Source organism: Pipistrellus hanaki (assembly GCF_964339955.1).
Source record: "Pipistrellus hanaki genome assembly, chromosome: 10".
NCBI classification, from domain to species: Eukaryota; Metazoa; Chordata; class Mammalia; order Chiroptera; family Vespertilionidae; genus Pipistrellus; species Pipistrellus hanaki.
The window spans coordinates 112,217-133,173 of NC_140512.1; the positions used below are offsets into that span (position 1 = coordinate 112,217).

The 20,957-nt window shown below is 63.3% G+C and overlaps 2 protein-coding genes across 3 annotated transcripts; both read right to left on the reverse strand.

The window, feature by feature from the left end:
- Nucleotides 1–5,186: 5,186 nt before the first annotated feature.
- MYL7 (myosin light chain 7) lies at nt 5,187–7,324 on the reverse strand. Its single transcript, XM_084897138.1, has 7 exons — nt 7,104–7,324; nt 6,799–6,912; nt 6,574–6,649; nt 6,286–6,390; nt 5,966–6,044; nt 5,772–5,820; nt 5,187–5,348 (listed from the first exon to the last, which is right to left on the reverse strand). The coding sequence occupies exons 1-7, from the start codon at nt 7,104–7,106 to the stop codon at nt 5,247–5,249; spliced, it is 528 nt and encodes a 175-aa protein (XP_084753264.1). The 5' UTR covers nt 7,107–7,324; the 3' UTR covers nt 5,187–5,246.
- Nucleotides 7,325–8,564: 1,240 nt separating this feature from the next.
- GCK (glucokinase) lies at nt 8,565–20,895 on the reverse strand. Of its 2 annotated transcripts, none has more exons than XM_084896626.1 (10): nt 19,652–20,895; nt 13,975–14,137; nt 13,402–13,553; nt 13,088–13,207; nt 12,147–12,242; nt 11,928–12,027; nt 10,912–11,095; nt 10,123–10,278; nt 9,606–9,839; nt 8,565–9,353 (listed from the first exon to the last, which is right to left on the reverse strand). In XM_084896626.1, the coding sequence occupies exons 1-10, from the start codon at nt 19,694–19,696 to the stop codon at nt 9,209–9,211; spliced, it is 1,395 nt and encodes a 464-aa protein (XP_084752752.1). In that variant the 5' UTR covers nt 19,697–20,895; the 3' UTR covers nt 8,565–9,208. The 2 variants fall into 2 exon arrangements, with proteins under 2 accessions (XP_084752752.1, XP_084752751.1); XM_084896625.1 differs by having other exon boundaries at nt 13,402–13,556.
- Between the last annotated feature and the right edge of the window lie 62 nt (nt 20,896–20,957).

The window sequence follows — 20,957 nt, forward strand, 5'->3', positions numbered from 1 at the left end:
TCATTGGGGGAGAGCATAGACTGTTTGGCAGCAGGCGAAAATCGAGGGCACCTTTCTCTCAGAGGTGCTTTGCAGCGAGTACTGAAGGACCCTGAGACGCAGGAGCTGCATAGGGCGGGGCTGACGGAAGCCAAGGCTGTAGGCTCCACCCTGAAATCCCGTCCCATCTGTAACTGTGAAATGCGACAACAAAATAGATCACAAACGAAAGAAATGGAGGACAAAAAGTGACTGGATATAGAGTTCAAATCTACACTTATAAGGTTTTTCAAGAATTTCCTAGAAAAGATGGATAAGACCTATGAGGATATGAAAAGAGATCAACTATTGATAGAATTAATAAGGAGTCAACAAGAAATGATAAGGGATCAACAAGAAATGATAAGGGATCAACAAGAAATAAAGAATACATTGTCTGAAATAAAAAATATTATACAGAGTCCTAAAAACAGAATGGAAGATCGCAAGAATCAAGTCAAAGATTTGGAATATAAAGAACCAGAAGACACTCCTCCACAGAAGCTAGAAGGCAAGAGAATCCAGAAAATTGAAGATAATGTAAGAAACCTCTGGGACAACTTCAAGCGAACCAACATCAGAATTATGGGGGTCCCAGAAGATGAGAGAGAGCAAGATATCGAAAACATACTGAAAGAAATAGTGACAGAAAACTTCCCCCACCTGGTGAAAGAATTAGACTTACAAGTCCAGGAAGTGCACAGAACTCCAAACAAAAGAAATCCAAAGAGGACCACACCAAGACACATCATAATTAAAATTCCAAGAGCAAAAGACAAAGAGAGAATATTAAAAGCAGCGAGAGCAAAGAAGGTAGTTACCTATAAAGGAGCACCTATATGATTGTCAGCTGACTTCTCAACAGAAACCATGCATGCCAGAAGGGAATGGCAAGAAATATTCAAGGTGATGAATAGTAAGAACCTACAGCCAAAGATAATTTATCCAGCAAAGCTATCACTCAGAATCGAAGGTCAGATAAAGAGCTTCACTAATAAAAAAAAAGCTAAAGGAGTTCATCAACACCAAACCAGAATTATATGAATTGCTGAAGGGGGTTCTTTCAGAAGAGAAAGTAAATAAAGATAAAAATTATGAACAACAAATACGTAACTATCAACAAGTGAATCTAAAAACCAAGGAAATTAAAAAAATCTGATGAACAATATTAACTGTTGAATATAATAAAATCAGAGGTATGGAAGGGGAATGAACTGACGATTCTTGGGGAAAAGGGGAAGAGACTGAACATAAACTGTGCACCTATGGATGAGGACAATGGGGAGTGGGGAAAGGGCAGAGGGTGGGGTGGGAACCTGGTGGAGGAGAGCAATGGTGGGGGGGGGGGGAAGGAACATTTGTAATAATATGAACAATAAAAACTTATAAAAAAATAAATTAAAAAAATTAAAAAATAAAAATCAATAGGAAAAATAAATAAATAAATAAATAAATAATTTTTTAAAAAACACAAAAACGTGAACCCTGTTTGCTTTCTCCAGGAGACTTCGATGTTCTTAGTGAAATGTGTGGGTGTGTCCGTGGGCGAGGCTCCCGGGAGGATTCAGAGCAGTGCGCCCCCCAAAATGAGTGCGAGGGCAGTGGGTCTTCCGTGGTGCCCCTCGTGTGCTTATTGGGGTGAAGTGTATGTAGGGTAAGAGCTACCACTTTACAGGATACAGCCCCGAAGGAGCACGGCCAGAGAACTGGCCCTTCCCCTCTGTCCCTGGTCTTGGGCCAGTGCCTCTGTCCCCACAGACCTGCCACCTCTGCTGTGTCCCTCTGGGAGCAGTGACCACCCAGTGCAGTCAGTCACCTGTGGCCCCAGGCAGGGGCCCCACCTCTCAAGGCTGCCACGTCTTACCCTGTAGGTGTTTTTTTTTGGGGGGGGGATCCGGGCAGGGGGTTGGCTGTGGCAGCTGAGAAGTTGGGGGCAGGGTGCTCGATAGTCCAGTGGGTGTTGCTGACGCCAGGGGGGCGGGCAGGGCTGATAAGGTTCTATTTTGGAGCCAAGTGGCTCTCACGTCCTCAGCTTGTCCCTGCAGGAGGGCCGGGGGATGTCAGAGCTGTTTCAGCTCGAGTGGGGGGCGGAAGATCTCGCAGAGGCATTGAAGGACAAAGATGGTGGAGAGGGAAGGGACAGATGGGCGGGCAGCCGGCAGAGGGAGTCCCGTCCCCAAGGCTGTGGCCACCCGCTCCTGCCCTTTCCTCTGTGCTGACTCCTGGGGGGCAGGGCTGAGGGCAGGCTCCAGAGTCCAGATTCCTGACACCCTCATCGCTCACCAGGCGGCTCTGCACTAGGGGACACAGCGCCTCCTGCGCCGAGGTTTCCCCTCCCCCCTTCCCACCCTGTGGTGTGCCCACGGGCGGCGCTCCAGAGGCTTTGCCACCTCAGGGCGGGCGGGAGTCTTCCAGCTGCACCCCATCTATCTGAACATCCCTCGGCACGTTCAGTCAGAAAAACAGAGCCAAGTCGGGGGCAGTCTGCCTGTGGCTGTGCCTGGTCCTGAGCTAAGTCAGAGTCTAGGGGATCTGGGCAGGTGGGGAGTACCTGTCCGGTGGGCGACTCAGCACCATCCCTGGAGGACCAGGGAGACATCCAGCTCAGCTTCTCTGCAGAGGAGGCAGCGAGAGGAAGAGAGGGAGCCGGCACCCTCCCACCCACTGATGCACAGAGAGCGGTCTGGCCCCAGGCAGCTCCGCGTCTCTGAGGGCCCCCAGCTCACACTCGTCTGCATTGCACACCCCATCCTCTGACCAGAGCGACCGGGAGTGTCTGCACGCTCCCAGCAAAGGCAGGAGAGGGGTTTGACCTGTTACTAGTCTCTCCTGCATTGCTGCTGAGCGTAACCCAGCCAAGTGCCCGCACTGCCATCTCTGCGGCCCTCCACCCAAGCAGGGGACTTGGCCGTAGCCGTGTGGGAGCCATCTGCACTCAGGGTGAGCTGTGTGGGGCGGGGTGGGGTGAGGTGAGGTGTGGGAACAGGACAGCTGCCAGGAGGAGGATCCAGATCTCAGACTCCTGCCAGGACGCAGCTTAAGAGCCCATTTCACTTGGTCAGCGGAGTTAACACTTCTAAAAAAAAGATACATCCTGCCAGATTGGGGCGGGGGCAGGACAGGGACTGGGGCCCTGGCTGGGGGCTGAGGGGTTTCAGGATAAAATCTGAAAATGCCACAAATGGGGCCGAACACCCACTGACTGTGAGGCCACGGTTGAGGCTCCGGTGGGAGGGAGCTCTAGGCCTTGGGGGGAAGCTAATCACACAGACAGCCTTTCCCCACCAGGACGGGAAGGAGACTGACTTGTGGTTAACAAGCATTCAGCTGCCCGGTGCTCCTCACCACCGACACGGAGGGATGGGGCACACACGCCGGCCACGCTCAGGAGACGCCCCAGACCGGCCTGCCCCACCCTCCCCCGGGCAGCTCATCTCCCGTCCTCACACGCGGGCTGGGGCCTGAGTCAGGCTCCACCTCCCGAGGACCTGGGAGCTGGGCCCGACCTTCCGAGGAGGGCCAGCCCCGGCGCTGTCCTGGCTGTAAAACCTGCAAGAGGCACGCTGAGCTTTCAGTTTCCCACACGAAGAGGGAGGTGGGAAGTCCTGGGATTACCGTTTCCCACAGGCACTGCCGGGGAAAGGAGCGTTGCCTCCTCTCTCCGGGCACCTCTGGGCGCCGGCCTGCCCGCTCCAGTGCGCCCCAGGCCTGTTTCGGGGCCCCGAGCTTCTGCGTGTCCAGCAGCCCCGAGGGAGGCCGTGCTGCCCCTGGGACCCCGGGGTCTGCAGGGGGTGGGGGGTCGCAGCAGGGTTTGGGTTGGAGCCTGGGACGGACGTGGACCCCGGCAAACCCTTGGGCTGAATGTGAGCCCCTGCAGAGGAGCAGGCAGGAGCCAGGAGCCCCCAGGAGCTGGGCACGGGCATCCCGGACCCAGTCCCAGGGCGGGCCCCAGGCAGGGACACCTCTCAGGGGCTTGGGGGGGGGGTGTCTCTGGACCAAGACTTTTGTGACCACTGATGAGCAAGAGCCTGATAACTTCCAGACTCCAGTGTCAGTGAGTAGCTGAAATGGCCCAGCCCAGGTAAACTGAGCCCTGGGGGCAGCCACTGCTCGGTTTCCTCTCTGGGACTCAGGAGGCCGGAGTCAGGCTCCACCGCTCCTCCGACTCCCTCTCCACCGGACCCCCAGTCGGAGAGCCCCAACGTTTGAACTGCTGTGGACGGGCGGTGGGTGGGGGCCGAGGGAGGAACCCTGCTCCATCCAGCCTGATGGGAAGGGTGTTGGCCTTCCCCCCGGTTGTGGCTGTTCTCACTATTTCTCAGTAAACCGGACGAGAGGGGAAACGGCACAGAAACAGCACCTCTCCCTCCAGGATGGGGGAGTCTGTCCTGCTGGGTGAGGGGTGTTGGGGGGCAGGAGGCCGGCTCAGCTGTCCTTGTCCAGACCAGGACTCTGCCCACTCTGGCAGTACCCCTCCCCCTTCCTCCTCCCCCCATGGGCACTGCATGGGGGAGTCCTTGCTCTCCAGCACCCAGATGGGACAGGTGAGGTGGGTGATGGGACACTGAGGCCTCTGCAGCCAACCGATCCTTAACCCTGAGCCTGCAGCCAGGCCCCAGCATTTCCCCTGCAGGGCCCGACCCCTCGGGGGCCATGGCACCTCCCCTGCATGTCCAAATGAAGTCTGGTTGTTTTCAGATGGGTTCCTCAGGGCCTTTCACACGGCCCAGCACACCACACACGTGTGCAGAGACGGGGCCGTGTGCTCCGTGGCCCAGGAGGGCAGAGCCAGCGCCGGTGGGCCAGGCCCAGGGCAGGGGTGGGGAACCCATTCCCTGCCACGGGCCAGTGGATATTTATACCATCATTCGAGGGCCTTTCAGGATTACCCACTTCAAACTTAGGCGGCTCCTTCGGGCCAAACATGTAACAACTCCCCCTGATGCCTCGGCAGAGCCGGCGGACCTGAGGATTCCGTGGGCCTCAGGCAAGCTAAACGTCCCTCGCCCTCTCAGGCCTGTGTCCCCATCCGTCAACTGGGTAGTGTGGGGGAAATGAGGGGCTGGTGGTCCCTGCATCTGAAACTCAGCTTCCCCCCCGCCCCCTGAGAGAGGCACGCACACACACACACACACACACCCCTGTCACAGAGAGGCCACCACACAGGGCTCCTTGGAAATGGTGTTTATTGGGTGACGGAGCGTGGCTCTGAGTCTTGAGCAGCCTCGTCACTCCTCCTTCTCGTCCCCGTGGGTGATGATGTAGCACAGGGACTTGTAGTCGATGTCCCCTGCCACGTCCAGGGGCGTCAGGGCGAACATCTGCTCCACCTGGAGGGAGGGAGAGCCCAGCGGCGAGGGAAGAGGGCAGGCCTCAGTCTTCCACCTTGTTGGGCCCAAACCCACACTCAGAGCTGCATTTCCTGTTGTCTGACTCTGGGCAGCCTGGGAGAGGCAGGCCCCTAAGGGGTCATGGGTCAAATAGACCCCTCTGGCCCCAGACACCCCTCTCTGTGCCACCTCCACCCCCAGGGAGCCCTCCTCCAGACACCGCGGGTGCCCCCCGCAGCCCCGCACCCTGGGCTCCCCTGGCCTGGCACACCCCCTCCCTGTGGACTACACAATCTTCACCCTCGGGGCCTCAACAGGGTGACACCTCCTCCGGAGAGCGGAGAGTGGGGCTCCAGGAGGCAGCGCCCCGGAGGCACCCCGGGGCCCCTGGGGTGATGATCCCCACAAAGCAGGCGTCCTCACCTCGGCCTGAGAGAACTTGTCTGCCTGGGTCAGGAGCAGCTGCTTGAACCTGGGGGGTGGGGGAGGAGCCGTGGGAGCCTGGGGTGGCCGCACAGGCCCGGCGTGAAGGCCCCCGTGGCCCAGAGAGCAGAGAGGGCCTCCGATGAGGCGGTCCCCCCAGGGGCCTCCCCACAGCCCGGCCAGCTCCCACTTACTCGTCCTTGTTCACCACGCCCTTGCCGCTGGGGTCGAACATTCGGAAGGCGCTCAGGATGGCTTCCTCGGGGTCGGTTCCTGGGAGGCAGAGGGGCCGGGTGAGCATGGCCCAGCCTCCCGGCTCCCCCAGAGGAGGCGGGTGTCCCTGAGGCTCAGAGAGGCCACGGTGGAAGTGGCAGGTGGACGGGTCTGGAGGGAGATGGGGGTCTGGGCGCGGAGACTGAAGACACGTTGGGTCTGGATGGGGTTTGGGTGGGGTCAGGTGGGGTGGTGGGGGTTTAAGCTCACTGCCTACTGGGACCCTGACCGGCTGGCTCACCATTGAGCTTCTCCCCGAAGAGTGAGAGGAAGACGGTGAAGTTGATGGGGCCCTTCCCCTCCTGCAGCATGGCGTCCAGCTCCTCCTCGGGGACGCTCACCTTCCCTGGTGGGGGGGCGGGGGACACAGGGACCGGGTATCTCCAGCAGGGCCCAGGCTGCCCTCCCTCCTTCCCAGCCGGGGCGGTGGGGGAGGTGGGAGTGAGGGGAGGAGGAGACCTGTCCCCCTCAGCGGGCTCCCAAGTGAGCAGGGGGGAGGGGGGCTCAGGCTGGGGGTGGGGGTGCGCACCCAGCTGGGAATAGGTCTCCCGGAGGTCCGACTTGCAGATGATGCCGTCACGGTTCTGGTCGATACAGCTGAAGGCCTAGGGTGGAGGCCGAAGTCTTCAGGTGGGGCAGCCCCTACCCCAGGTGTGTGTGTGGGGGGGGCAGTGCGGGTGTGCTGGGTGTGGGAAGAGCAGGGCCAGGGGCCAGGGCCACCTCCAGGGGAGGGGTGTGGGGGCGGGCCGCTCACCTCCTTGAACTCCTGGATCTGGGCCTGCTCGAACATGGAGAAGACGTTGGAAGAGCCTCGCTGGGCCTGCTTGGTGGCCGCGGCCTTGCCCCGGGTCCCCGCCTTCCTGCTGGCCTGCAAGAGTGTGGGTGGGGAGGGGTCCTCTCCAGGGCCCCCCAAGGTTCCCCGTGCACACCCCAGAGCATTCCCAGGAGAGCCGGGGTCAGGGTGCTCTCCCCACCCCTGGAGGCACAGGAGTCGCTGCCCTGCTCTCCCACCCCAAGGACAGCCCCAGGGTGCCCTGCCCTGGCCCCCCCTGCCCTCACCATCCTCTCTCGGTGGCAGCCTGGTGGCTGAGGGGCCGCAGCCTCCCTTATGTCTCGGCCTTATCACCTGCAGCACCAAATAAGGAGAGGAGAGTGGACAGACCCAAACTTGGCAGCCCCTGCCTGGGCCGGGGGAGGACAGGGCCCCAGATTCCAGCCACATTCCAGTGACCCTCAGGCCCTGACATGTAACACCGGGTGTCCACACCCGCCATCCGGAGGCGCGGGCTCAGGCCTCTGAGAGCAGAGAGCAGAGAGCAGGGAGCTCTCGGCTGTCACCACTCACGTAGCTCGTGGGCCCCTGTCCCCTCCCTCTGACTGTCCCTCCTGCAGTCTGGCCCAGACCTGCCCGGTCCAAGAGGACAGTGGGGGGAGGGGAGGGCTGCCTGGGGGCCGGGAGGGCAGTGGTGGTCTCTGGCCAGGACCCCCAGGGACTCCCGAGGCCTTGGTGCTGAAGCTTGGCCCTGGCCTCTGGCTGTGACCCCAAACAGCACCTCATGGGAGGCTCTCGGAGCAGGAGCACAGCCTGGACTCCAGTCACCTCCCTCCTCCCCCCATGAAAGTGGGTCATGAGCCCCAGATGCTCAACCGCTGAGTGAGGGGCGGGGCCAAGAAGGCATGGGAAGCCAGAGACCTGGAGCAGGAGTGGCCCTGCTGCCCCCTGCTGGATGGGGCAAGACATGCAGGCGGCTCGGCTGTGTAGCAGGTCTCTCCCTGCTTTTGTGGAAAAGGGAATATTTTCGGACACCTTCTTCCCACCCCTAAAGCGAAGTTCACACAGAAAAACCAGTACCGTGCCCTGAACTGTGGCCTCAGGACAACTAGCAAGTGATTTCCATTGAAGGGGACCCGATGCGTGCGGGGCTCTGGGCCTGGGACGCGAGTGCGTCAGCACCGGAGTGACGTCACAGGGAGTGACGTCACAGCTCCAAGACGCTGGTGCGTCATTCAGATGCCAGAGAACCAGCGGCCCGGAGCTGTGCGCCTGAGACCAGGAACACGGAGGACGGCTCTGGGTGGGCCTGCTCACACACCGTTCATTAAGTTCGGAATGAAGCAGGTCACAGGATTTGCTCGGGGCTTCCTCGCTGGAAATCTCACAGGCGTGTTTCCGTGTAAGTGGGTTTGGGTGTGGGACGGAGGGACCCCCGCTGAGGCAGGCCTGGGGCAGAATCAGCCCCAGAGACCAGCCTGCCCCCTCCTGGAGATCTGATCAGGGCATCCACACCCAAATCCCACGGGCAGGCGGGCGGGCATGACTAGGACCTCTGACACCACCCGACGGCGCCCAGTCCAGCTCCCACAGCTGGTCTGTTGCTCCGAGTTCTGTCCCGTCCCCTCCTCCCCATTGCTGGCCGCAGGAAATAACAATCAGTGTCTGCACAGGTGACATGTCTGTACACTGTCCCACAGCCCTTATGCACAGGAGTCAAAGAACGCGGACAAGACCGTGCTCTAAACGTTCAGAACTTTTAATTAAAAAACCACCCAGTCCCACGTGGGGCCCGAAGAGGCTGTGCTGGGTGCTGCCGTGTGGCAGCCCAGGGGGGTCCTCTTCCTGGGACCTTGGCAGGGGCTGTGGGGGTGCTCTTGTGCCTCCTGTGGAGAGGCGGAGTGGGCGGGAGAGGCCGAGTCCCCGGCCGCCTGGTGCCTCGGTCTCCACGCTGAGCTGGTCCCTGCCCCTCTCTCCTGGCTCCAGGCAGAGAAGCCCACCAGGCCTGGTGGTCAGCAGCCCTGCCCACTGTGGAGCCCGGTGGACGCCAGACCCCTGGCTGCCTCCCCATGTGGGCTGAGTCCCAGGGAGCCAGGCCACACAGCAAGTCCACTGGGCCCCCCTCCCCAGAGTGGCCGACAGCTCCCGCTACATCCCTCGGGGGGTGATTCCAGCAGAAAGACAGGAGACTGGGAATCCCCACTTCTGCTCCTGGAGCCCCCAACCCAGGCAGGGCCCGGGGCCGTCCCTCCACTGGCTCAGGAAGACGGGCCTGTCAGACAGGCCTCCTTGGAGTCTCCCCCGTCTCCAGGCGGCAGGGTGGGGAGGCAGGCCAGGCCGGGGGCGCCTGGGGGGTCTGTCCCCTGGAGCCTCCTCCGGGCCTGGGGCGCTGTCACTGGCCCAGCATGTACGCCTTCTTGCAGGCCGCCGCAGAGACCAGCGCGGCGCCGCGGCCGCTGCCGTCCTCCGACTGGATGAAGGTGATCTCGCAGCTGGGGGTCAGCCTGCGCACGCTGGCATGGAACCGCTCCTTGAAGCTGAGTGGGAGGAGGCCTGGCTGAGGGCCACCTGCTGTGCCCCCACTCCCTGCCCTGTCCCGGGGCCTGCCCTGCCCCCGGGGCCTGCGGGAAGATGAGGGGAAGATGAGGGAAGAACCCCTGGACCATGAGCAGCAGGAGAGCTGGGCCCGTTTTCTGGGTGGAGCTGGGGATGGGGCCCCGGCAGAGGACGCTCGCCAGGCGGGGCCGGGCCGGGCCGGGTTTGGGCCGGACTGGGCTGGGCGCGCTCACCTCGGGTGCAGCTTGTACACGGAGCCGTCCACGCCCACGGTGATGCGCATCACGTCCTCGCTGCGGCTCTCGCGCATGCGGTTGATGACGGCGGCCAGCCCCGCGGAGCACATGTGCGCGGCGCGCGTGGACACGCTCTCGCAGGCGCGGCGCACCAGGTCGCAGTCGGCGGCGGAGGGCCGCAGCCCCAGCGTGCGCAGGATGTTGTAGATCTGCTTGCGGTCGCCCGAGTCGCTGTGGCGGGAGGGGGCGAAGGGCAGCCTGTCACCCACCGGCGCCCGGTCCCTCCCCTCCCTCCCCCCTCTCCCCTCCCTGTCCGGGCAGAGCGCTTGGGGCTCGGGGCCGGGGCTTGGAAAGACTCAGTTCCGCCAGCGACGGGCACTGACCGGGTCATTGCTCCCCTTAAGCCCAGGGCCTCCCGCTGTGGCGTGGAGGGAGTGAGACCGGAGCCGCGGAAGGGACACAGGGGAGGGTCCGCTGCCCGGAGGCCCTGGGCCGAGACCCCCGCCCCGCGCACCTCTCCACCTGCGACACGAAGCGCGTCTCGAAGGCGCCGCGCGTGCGCAGCTGCTCCGAGGCCTCCCCGCGGAAGAGCAGGTCCTCGTCCACCAGCCGCAGCAGCACCAGCCGCACCAGCTCGCCCATGTACTTGCCGCCGATGAGCTTCTCGTACCTGCGGGGGGCGGGCGTGGGCGGGCGTGGGCGGGCACGGCGCCCCCTCGCGGCCACGCGCCGCCGCGCCGCCTGCAAACCCGGCTCCCGCTCCCAATCCGCTAACCAGGACCTGGGCCCTGGGTCCAGCCTTGCGAGCGGCCTGAACGGACCTGGAGTCCACGCCCCGCCACCCTCCCCCCCCCCCCCCCCCCGCTCCAGGAGGCGGGTGCTGTTCTCCCCGCCCAGGCCCAGAGGGGAGCGGAGGCTCAGGGCCCCGCGCTGCGCCGGCACCTGCGTCCCCACCGTGAGCCTCCGTGTTTCCTCCTGGGACCGGCACAGACACAGCGGGTCTGCGAGCCAGAGCCCGGGCTCTCTGGGAGCCAGCGGGCCTGGCACAGGAGGGGTCCCGGGTGCCCTGCGCATCGTGCTGTGCAGTGGGCAGACCTGGCTCTGGGGACCCTGGTTAAACTGCCCGCGTGGCAGGGGCATCTCAGACCCAGGAGAGGGCCCCGGCTCGTCCATCCAAAGCCCCCGTTCCCAGCACCGGACTCTCCGGGGCCGGTTCACTGAGCGGCCCGGCTCGCGCGCAGCCGGATTCGCTGCCCTCCCAGACCCATTAGAAACAATCCCTCTCCCCGCCGGGCGCTCTCACAGCTGCTGGCCCGGGTTCAGCGAGCTCTCGTCCACCGCGCGGTCGTACTCCAGCAGGAACTCGTCCAGCTCGCCCGCGTCCCCGAAGGCGCCCCACTCCGTGTTGACGCACATGCGGCCCTCCTCGCCCTCCACCAGCTCCACGTTGTGCATCTCCTCCATGTAGCAGGCGTTGCAGCCCGTGCCTGCGGGGCGGCAGCGTCCGACCCACGGGACCCACAGGGGCTGGGCTTCCCCAGCCGCCGCCCCTACCCGTCCCACCCCAGCCCCCTTCCTGGGCGCCCCGCCCCACCGCCTCTCCTGGGTGCCCTGCTCCCCTTGCCCCGCCCGCAGGAAGCCCAGGGCAGGCTTCTCTGCCCCCACAGGCCCTGGTCGCTGTGTGATCTCAGAAGGGGAACCCACCCCTCAAGGCCGGTCCTCCCCGCAGGGGATGGTAACCCTCCTCCCCTTATCCGGGTGTGGGGAGGATTGAGAGAAATGTGTCAAATGTGCAAAACAGAGACGGGAGTTGGATGCTATGGTTTTGTCTATGCTCCACCTCGCTTTCTGGCTTTTTCCATTCATGCATTTAAGCCTCTCTGTCTTGGGTTCTGTTTTATTTATTTTTTTTTTTTGGGGGGGGGGGGCCTGAGGTAAGGCACGGTGTGGGAACGGCTCTGGGATTTGCAGGGAGCCCCGGGGCCAGCTCAGCCTCCGCTCCGGCTGGCCCGGGGTACACTTCCAGGAAGAGGTGACGGCACGTTTGCTTATTCCCTTCCACATGGACAAACCTGTCTAGTTTGGTCAATTAACCAGATAAAGTGCTTTAATGAACCTGATGGGCAGGGGCAGGTGCAGCCCGCGTGCCACCCGACGCAGTGACTGCAGTGTGGACGCCTCTATCAGGACAGAGCCTGCATCTGGGGCGCCCCCGCCCCTCCCCAAGCCCGCCCCGGGGGCACAGGCCCGCGCTGACTGTGGCCCTCACTCCTCAGGCCCGAGGCCCAGGCTCCGGGACAGGGCGGGCGTGGTCCTTACCCACAATCATGCCAACCTCACACTGGCGGTCTTCGTAGTAGCAGGAGATCATGGTGGCCACCGTGTCGTTCACCATCGCCACCACGTCCATCTCAAAGTCCTGCCAAGAGCGCAGGGGGTGGGGCTGGGCTGGGGTCCTAGCTGGCCCACCAAGGAGGGGCCCCAGAGGCCCTCCCCCCATCCCGGCCTGAGGGGGGAGGGGCCAAGGGGCCTCCTCACCCCTCTCCGCTTGATGGCGTCTCGCAGCAGCCCCACGATGTTGTTCCCTTCCGCCCCGGAGGCCTTGAAGCCCTTGGTCCAGTTGAGCAGGATGCCCTGCGGGAGGAGCGGGACAGAGGTGATCGCTGAGGTGCTGGGGAGGGTGTGAGGGAGAGCCACTCGGACCCCAGACCCCACTTGCGGGGGAGCAGACTGAGAGGTTTGACGGCCACACAGCTGTTCCCGTTCCTGCAGACGGGCCGGCAATTTGAGCTGTTTGTGTAGTAACGCCCAGAGGTGTCTCCCAGAGTGGGGTGGGGGTCTGGGTGAGCAGGTCCTCCTGGTGCCCCCTGCAGGCGAGGGAGCCCTGTGCTCAGTGCGGTGGGGTCGGGGCTGTAAAACCTGTGCAGGAAGGCGCTCCTGCTATTGTTGTGCACAGGGTTTCATGTCACAGACCTGTGTGTGCTTGATGCGTGCAAAAACACGTAAAGGTGCACACAACAGATGTGCTGTGTGTGCATGTGTGGTTGGCATGTGTGTAACTGCTGGGCTCGAAGGCAGGGTTCAGCCTCCGCTCACACAGCCCAGCACAGGGTCCCCAGTGATGACCCGGCTGCGGGGAGCCCACGCTGCCACTTCCCACCAGGCGGGCACTGACCTCGGCTCCCATATCGGCAGTGGGTGTGAACGGGTGATGTTACGGGAAGATGGAGGCAAACAGGGACCTCAGCCAGCACTGTGCCCACATGTCATGAGTGTGGTAACAGGCACATCTTCCAACAGAGGAGCTGTGTTTGAAGGTGCACGGGAGGCCTCCCTCCCGGTGCATGTGCATCCCTCCATCTGTCCGTCCCTCTGTCCGTCTGCCCGTCCCTCCGTCTGTCCGTCCCTCTGTCTGTCTGTCCGTCCATCCCTCCATCTGTCTGCCCGCCTGCTGTCCCTTTGCCCAGCCCTGGGCCCACCTTGTCGATGTCTTCATGCCTCACGGGGAAGGAGAAGGTGAAGCCCAGGGGCAGCTTCTTGTGCTTCATCTGGTGCTTGTCCAGGAAGTCGGAAATGCACTCGGAAATGTAGTCGAAGAGCTGGAAGTGCGTGGCCACAGCGGTGGGCGGGGCAGCCCGTCCCCTCCACCAGAGCCCGTGCTCACCCCAGCCCTCAGGGAATCCCCTAGGGAAACCCCAGCCCCCGGGGAGTCCCCAGCCCTTCCCAGGAGAACAGATGGGCTCATCCAGGGGGAGGGCCCACCCTCCAGCACCAGAGCCCGAGGCCCGCTCACCATCTCTGCGGTGCCCGTCATGGCGTCCTCGGGGATGCAGTACATCTGGTGCTTGGTCTTCACGCTCCAGTGGCCGGCCTCCCCCTCCCCCACCTTCACCAGCATCACCCGGAAGTTGGTGCCACCCAGGTCCAGTGAGAGGAAGTCCCCGACTTCTGCAGCCACAGGGAGAGGAAGAGGGAAGGCAGGAGGCCAGAGGCACGGACAAGGGGCCACTGCTGGACATCTGAGGACACCACTTTCAATGGGGAAGGGTCAAAGGTGAACTGGGAAGTCCATGGGAACCCCCTGCCTTGAACTGAAGTTACCCCCAGTCCAGAGCGCAACTGAAAAACTAGTGAAATGGCCCAGACTCAGGACTGGGGGCGGGGAGGGGGCGAGCGACCTCAGGGAGTACTCTCCCAATGAGACGGGAACAGCCCATTCTTGAGGCCACGGTGAGCCTGCCGCCAGGTGAGATCGGCCTGTCTGGGGCCCAGCCTCCGGGGCCTGATTCCAGGCTGCTGGGGCAGAGCCCTGGGAGGGCCTGGGGACAGCTGCCCCACAGGGCGGCCACCCCGGCCCTGGCAGTACCTGAGCCTTCGGGGGTGGAGCGCACGTAGGTGGGCAGCATCTTCACGCTGGCCTCCTGGTGAGTCTCCAGCCTCAGGCCGCGGTCCATCTCCTTCTGCATCCGCCTCATCACCTTCTTCAAGTCCTCCTCCTGCAGCCGGAACTCCGCCAGGATCTGCTCGGCCTGCAGGGGGAGCGGGAGGCTGGGCGAGCGCTCCCCACCCACACGAGGGTCCCCTTTGCTCTCTGGCCCTGGTCTGGGTGACGACTCAAATCACCAGCTGAGCAGTTAGAACAAGAGTTCCAAGACCAGCCTCACAGATGGGCTGGGATCCAGGGTGAGGGCAGAGGGCAGACGTGGGAGGTGACGTGGGAGGAGGCGCTGAGCGGGAGGGTGGGTGAGGCCAAGACAGCCTGCTGGGAGGGCGCGGGGCAGAGGGCGCAGTGCTCCCGCTGCAGCTCAGGCTAAGGACATGGGCGCTCCACGTGCACCCGGCCAGAGGGACCGTTAGGTCAGCTGAGAGCGCTGCTGTCCAAGGTGGAAGGCTCTGCGGCCACGGGGACCCCGTGCACGGACAGGAGCGAGGCCTGTGCAGCCGGCGCCACCTTCCCTGTGAGTGCGATGGCCTGGAGGGGTCTCCTTCTGAACGTCCCGGGGCGTGGCCGGCCCTTCCGGAACCAGCTGCTGTGCCCGTGTGCCCCGTGACCGGACCTCACGCTGCTGTGCGAGGAGGAGGCCATCCCTGCGGAGGAGGCGGCTCAGATGCACTGGCCGTCTGGACCCAAAGGGAAGGAAAGATCCTGGATAAAAGCTGGGCATCGGGAATCCAGCCAGGGCAGGGAGTGGCACTGAAGGAAGGCCGTCCCTCGCCAGGCAGGGACCGGCCGGTGACTGGGCTAAGCCCGTGGCCGATGGCGGGCGAAGGAAGCCGGGTTAGCAGGGGGCCTCTGGGAAGGTACATGCCCCGAGGCTGTGAACACAGCTGGGAGGTGTGCAGCCACTGGCAGCAGCTGTCCCACAACCGTGAGGAGCCCAGCGGAAGGGAAAGGTGCCCGCAAACCACAGATGGGAGGAGAGGCGGCCCTGGTGACATCACTGAGGTCACCCCAGACACCGACCCCAGGCGCCGGCGAGGGGAGCGCACACCGACACCAGATCCGGGGTTTCCTGCAGCCTGGAGCACTCCTGACGGTGCAGGTCCTAATGCAGGAACCATGCGGCTTATCCAGACGGAAGCTGTGGACCCGGGGACGGCCACAGAGGGACGGCCACAGAAGGACGGCCACAGAAGGACGGCTGACTGCGTCTACGAGCAAACATGCAGCTCCGAGCACCGGTGTTGGCTGGGCGGGCGCAGCCTGCAGCCCCTGGTTCGCAGGAAGGCAGGTGCCTCGGCCCACGCCCACCACTCTGCTCCTCTGTCTGTCTGTCTGTTGTGGTTGCTGATCCTCACCCGAGGATATTTTTTCCATTGATTTTTAGAGAGAATGGAAGGGAGGGAGAGAGGGAAACAAGGGCAGAGGGACAGGGGGCAGAGGGCCTGAGCGGGACGCAGGCACAGGGCTGTGGTCAGCAGGGTCTGGGCTGAGGAGGGCATCGGGCTGGAGGGCAGACCCTTCACAGACGAGGAACAATGACGGCACCAAATACACGACGTGTGGCTCCCACCGGAGCAGGGCTCCCAGGAGCAGGCACCCCTCGGAGGGCGCAGCCAAATAACAGCAGAGCAGGCTCCCAAGAGGCCAAACCCCAACAGCCAGGGATACAGGGCACCCCGGGGAATGGGGTGGAAGAGTCAGGGATGATAAACTCGGAAACGAATCACACAGAAGGCACACGTGAAACAAGTGACCTCGTGAACAAACCCCACACCCGTTCTTTCACAAGAGCAAACGTGTGGGCGGGCCGAGGACGAGAAAGCAGCAGGCGAAGGCACAGGTACAGACGAAGGTGACCGTTTCCTTTCCTCTGCCCGCCCCCCCTTGGCCCTGCAGCCTACACCCCTGAGAGCTAGCGAGGACACCAGGCAGGGACACCAGGCGGCACCCTGACAGCCCTCAGGGGTGGCTTGCATGTAGGTGGGCAGCATCTTCATGGCCAAGAGGCCAGCGGAGGGAGCGAAGGGCACTGCCCTGGGTGGCCGAGCGTGGCAGCAGGTGTGGAGCTTCCTGGGCCTCCAGCCATAGGATGGAGGCCGTTTGCAAAGTTGGCTATTGGCACTCGGACCCCGGACCCTGCTGTGCCCAGGAGCTTGGAGACAGGGTGGGTCTGGAGGGTGGGAAGTCCTGAGCGGTGGGGGCTGGGGCCTCGAGGGACCCAGGTATAGGACTCCCTGCCAATAGCTTTCATCCTGCGGCTCTACTGGGGGCTCAGGAGTGCTCATCCTTCTGCCATGGGCCTGGCCTGGCCTTGGCAGGGGGCGGGGTGGGGGTGGGGTGGTTCCAGGCACAGAGGGGGCTGGGCACAGGAGGGGCGGGGGTGCCAGGCACCTGCTGAGCGTACCATGGGCCTCCTTCCCTGTGGGCAGGGGCACGGGCTTGGTTACCGGACAACCAGAGCTCTGCCCTATATTCCTTCTCTCCGTTCCAGTTTCTAAGTAACTAACAGGTGATACATTGGCCAGAAGCTGAGTGGAGACTGTGTGTGTGTTTAGGGAAACACCCATCTCTTCTTCGTAACCAACTGAAATCTCCGCCTGCCCACCACTGGGTCTCTGGGGGCTGTCCTTTTATCCTCACCCAAGGATGTGGTCAATGAGAGAGAGAGAGAGAGAGAGAGAGAGAGAGAGAGAGAGAGAGAGGGAGAGAGAGATCCACAGGTGCCTCCTGTGCGTGCCCGTGGGGAGGGAACCCAGGCCCAGGTGTGTGCCCGGACCGGAATGGATCCCCAAGCCTCTTGCCGCACCAGGAGGAGGTATCACGGAGCCACGGCCAGGCTGGGATGTCCTGACAGCCACGGCCACGGCTCTCATTGCCGCTTTCTTACCACGTTGTGCATTCACGCTTCTCCTAGCTCCTTCAGGGACACCATGCCTGCTGGCGAACCTGGGGGTGCAGGGACGGGGAGAAGGGGTGCTCCCCAGGCATGCCTGCCTGCCTGTTTGCCCGGAAAGGGGCCTGGGGTCCTTCTGCTGGGAGGGTGCTGCCCCAGGTTCTGCTCTGCCCAAGTCCAGGAGACAATGGGTAGAATGCAGGGCACACCTGCTGCCTGTGATGTGGCTCCCCGGAGCCTGTCTGTGGTGAACGTCAGGGCAGGGAGGGCCAGTGGGGCAGGAGGTGGGGGGTGTTTTGTGTGTTCTGGAAAGGGGTGTGTCATGGTGGCGTGAAATCCATTCCCTTCCTTTGCCCAGGGCTTCCCAGCACTTCCTTTCCAGGGCAGCCTTCTGTGGCAGGAGCCTCGGCTTGCTGCCAGCATGCTGAGGGGTCTCACCCACACAGCAGCCGGGGCCTTTCCAGAGGGGGCACTGAGGTCTGGAGGGACTTTCTTTCCGAAGGTTACTGTGCTGGGAACGGGGAGGGCCGCCCAGCGTGGTGCAGGTGCTGGACGTGGAGACGGAACCTTCTCTCCCCTGGGCCGGGTCAGTTCTGCTTTTTGGGATGCTCACAAGGGGCTTCTGTATCTCCTTCCACCCCTTTCCTCCCAGGGGCAGGGGTGGGTCAGCTGGGCCCACCCAGGCCTGCACCACCCCCCGGTGGGTGGTCAGAGGCTGTGACCTCCAGGGGCCTGCTCAGCGGGGAGGGTGGGCAGGTACCATGGGCCTGTGCACACTGGCTGACCTGCTCCTGCCCACGGGGAGCCTGAGCCCATACTCAGGGCCTTCTCCCACTCTCCCCGAGCCGGCCCCGTCCCAGCACACCTGCTGGCCTTTCCTGCAGAAGTGAGAAGCAGGGCAGCATGTCCCCACCCCGTTGCTGAGCCTCCTTCCTCCTGGGGGCAAAGTGCCGGCAGCCTGAGGCCAGAACGGAGGGCCGTCAGCTCCTCCCAGGCTGTCCCCTGGCCCATGCTCAGACCAAATTGTGTGCCCAAATCCAGGTCGAAGCCTTAACCCCAATGTGAAGGGATTTGCAGGTGAGACTTTGGAAAGGGATTGGGGTTAGAAGAGGTCATGAGGGTGGGGCCCCTAGAAGAGATTAGTGTCCTTCTGAGAAGACAAAGAGCTGGCACCCCTCATTCCCCTCACTGCACCCCCAGGAGGACACAGTCGGAGATGCCCGGAAAAGGCCACACCAGGACCGGTCACTCTGGCCCTGGTCTCGGTCAGACTCCCACTCCAGAGCTATTGTGTTCGCTGCCGGAGCCAACTCACACACGGCCAGCTGGACATGCTTTGAAGCCCCTGTCTCCCAGGCTCCAGGTATCGTGGGCAGGGCTGGGCCAGAGAAGGGTCCAGTGAGGGTTGGGGAGTATGGAACAGGATCACAAGGGGTTCCCAGGGCCCAGTTTTAGGACAGCATCAGTGGACGCAGACCTGCCCCCGAGTTAGTTCTAGAAACTGCTCGGAGCTGACATCTACTGGGAAAGCCTGTGTCCACGCAGCTCTGCAGGTTACAGAAGGGTGACCACAGATAAGGCCTGGAGGTCAGTGCCGGCGAGGAACCACAGACGTGGACGAGAAACTGGCAGCACGTAGGTTCCCTTCGAAGCACAATTTCTTGCATTAAAATGGCATTTATCTCGATGATGGATGCTTTGGTTGCCTCGCTGAAGCATGTGCCTCACTCTGCTCAGCCCGGACCAGGGTGTCGTGGCCCTTGGCCGCTGCAGGCAGCCCGGCTCCCGGCTGGGACCTGCATCCCTCCCTCGGGAGCAGAGACGGTCTGCCCGTGGAGTCCCGCGGCCCCTGGACACACAGGAAGGGACAGGGGCCAGCCCAAAGCTGGGAATGGGTTCCCCACGGCAGCCACGGCCCCTCACACGCTGCCCCGCCATCTCTGCTCGTCACAGACACCCACCCCCATTCCTCCCCGCGGCCGCTGGGCTGTCTCCGAACCCTGCCCGCCTGGCGGCCTGGCCGGGCGCCTGCCTGGGCTGGCGGTTTTCTCCTGACATCATCAGCTCTGCCAGCAGCAGAAGCAGCGCTGTTTGTGCTGACCTTGTTGTTTCGTAGGAGGAGGAGGCGTGTGAAGTGAGAATCATGTCACAGGGAAGGCCCAGGCCTCTCCCGGGCCCCACTGCACCCCAGCTGGCCCCTCGCCCTGGGGCCTGCCCTTGTCCTTGCTCACTACGTGGTCCGGATCTCTCTGTTTTGGAAAAAGTAACTGATCTCCGCTCCTCCAGGGGCGGGAACGGCCCTCAGGCTTCCCAGGAAGCGATTCCTTGGAGGACGAGGAGTGTGGGCACCGGACACCTGTCATGGTGTCTGCTGAGCATTGTCCCAGGTCTGAGACCTCAGGCTCTAAACTCCCCAGACCTCCAGCCAACATCAGTCGCTTCCCGATCTCCTAGCCGCCCACCTTCCAGGCCACGGGCTGGGATCTGAGGCAGGGAGGGGCCTGGTCTGCTGGGAGGAAGGTCTTTCTGCCAGCACAGCGGGCACCCAGGACCCCTCCCAGCAGGAGACTCCCTCCCAGCAGGGCTTCCCTACGGAGCCTGAGCACCAGTCAGACTCTGAGTGGCAGGCGTGTGTCCGAGCTAAACCCACCCCTGGGTGCGGGGACCCTGGACAGAAGCTTCCAGAGCCAGAGGCGGCAGAGCTACCTTTTCCTTCTTGGCGGTCTCCATCCCAGCACCGTTATCCGGCATCGGCGCCGCAGCCCGCTCCTGGGGGCTGGGACCCCTCCACCACTCCCAACAGGTTTCCGGAAATGGACTGTCCGAAGCTTCTCCCACCAGGGGCTGGCTGGCCCTGGGCTCCTGGGCAGCTACGGTCCCCCTTCGCTGGGTTCCGGCTGGAGCTCCAGTCACAGTTTCCTCCTTTTCATTGTTCCCAGAAAGCCCACGAGCCTGGTGTTCAGGGCCACACCTGGGACCCTTCCCCACAGAGGCCTGGTCAGGCCGGGTGTGGCCGCGGCAGGGCCATCGCCGGGTTTGGCTGCTCGGCTCTCTCAGGCTGCGCCGAGCTGTCAGCCTCCAGGCCGACTCAGCAGAAAAGCTCCTGTCCCCTCTGTGCTGGGGACAGCATTTGAGTAATTAGGCTGAAGGTGACTGTTTCTCTCACACCCTAACCTGCTTCCCGGAGCTCAGCTGCCACCCAACACTTCCTGCTGCGGCCAGGTGTGCAGTGACCAGGTGTGTGCAGTGGCCAGGTGTGTGCGGTGACCAGGTGTGTGCGGTGACCAGTGTGCGGTGGGGAATTCTCCTGGGGGAGGGGGGGCCTCCTGCTCCGGAAAAGGCCTGTGCTGCCATGGCAACCAGGAGCAGGGCCTCCGCAGGGCTGTCTGCGGTCATTAGAGCGGCCATGCAGAAAACTGGGGCTGAAGGCAAAAGGCCTCCATCCCCATCACCATAGCAACAGCCCAAGGGCCTTGTCACCAGACTTGGCCACCTGTTCAGTTGCCCAGGCAGGGCCGCACCCTCATGGGCAGAGGCCCTCCGAGGAGAGGGAGTGGGCAGCCTGTGCCCCGGTGCCCTGAGCTCTGAGCTGCCTTCGTGGCCAGTGTCCTGCAGCCTGAGGCTTGCCCAGGGGGGGGACCTGAGAAGCCGGGCCCGCGTCACGTCATGTCACACCCGGGCAGCTGCTCCGCTCGGGGCAGAGGAGCCGGACTCCCGGGCTCAGCACGCAGACGTGGACGTCGCTTCCCCGCAGCCTGCATCCCGGACCCGCGGGCTCGGAGACCAGGTGTGAAAGCTGCGCGGAATCCCTGGGTCCCCTCATCGCAGGGGGTGAGCGTGTGTCATCACCCAGGGCGCGCGGCACTGCCGCCTCCGCCTCCGCCTCCGCGGGCGGAGCAGCGCCTCAGCCACCGGGGAAGGATCGCCCGGACTGGACAGCCCTGGGGCGCGGGCGGCTGGGGGGACTCCGGGGACAGCCCCGCGGGGTGGGGCGGGGCCGGGCTCACCCGCG

Excerpts from the sequence above, each read along its gene's own strand:
- MYL7 (XM_084897138.1), bottom strand. Across the intron at positions 6,045-6,285 it reads CTTCGGGGAGAAGCTCAATG|GAACCGACCCCGAGGAAGCC; the intron begins GTGAGCCAGCCG and ends TCTGCCTCCCAG. Across the intron at positions 5,349-5,771 it reads ACAAGTTCTCTCAGGCCGAG|GTGGAGCAGATGTTCGCCCT; the intron begins GTGAGGACGCCT and ends CCCTCCCTCCAG.
- GCK (XM_084896625.1), bottom strand. The coding sequence starts at position 19,696 with ATGCCGGATAACGGTGCTGGGATGGAGACCGCCAAGAAGGAAAAG. Across the intron at positions 11,096-11,927 it reads TGAGGTTGGCATGATTGTGG|GCACGGGCTGCAACGCCTGC; the intron begins GTAAGGACCACG and ends GCCGCCCCGCAG. Across the intron at positions 9,840-10,122 it reads TTCGTGTCGCAGGTGGAGAG|CGACTCGGGCGACCGCAAGC; the intron begins GTGCGCGGGGCG and ends CTCCCGCCACAG.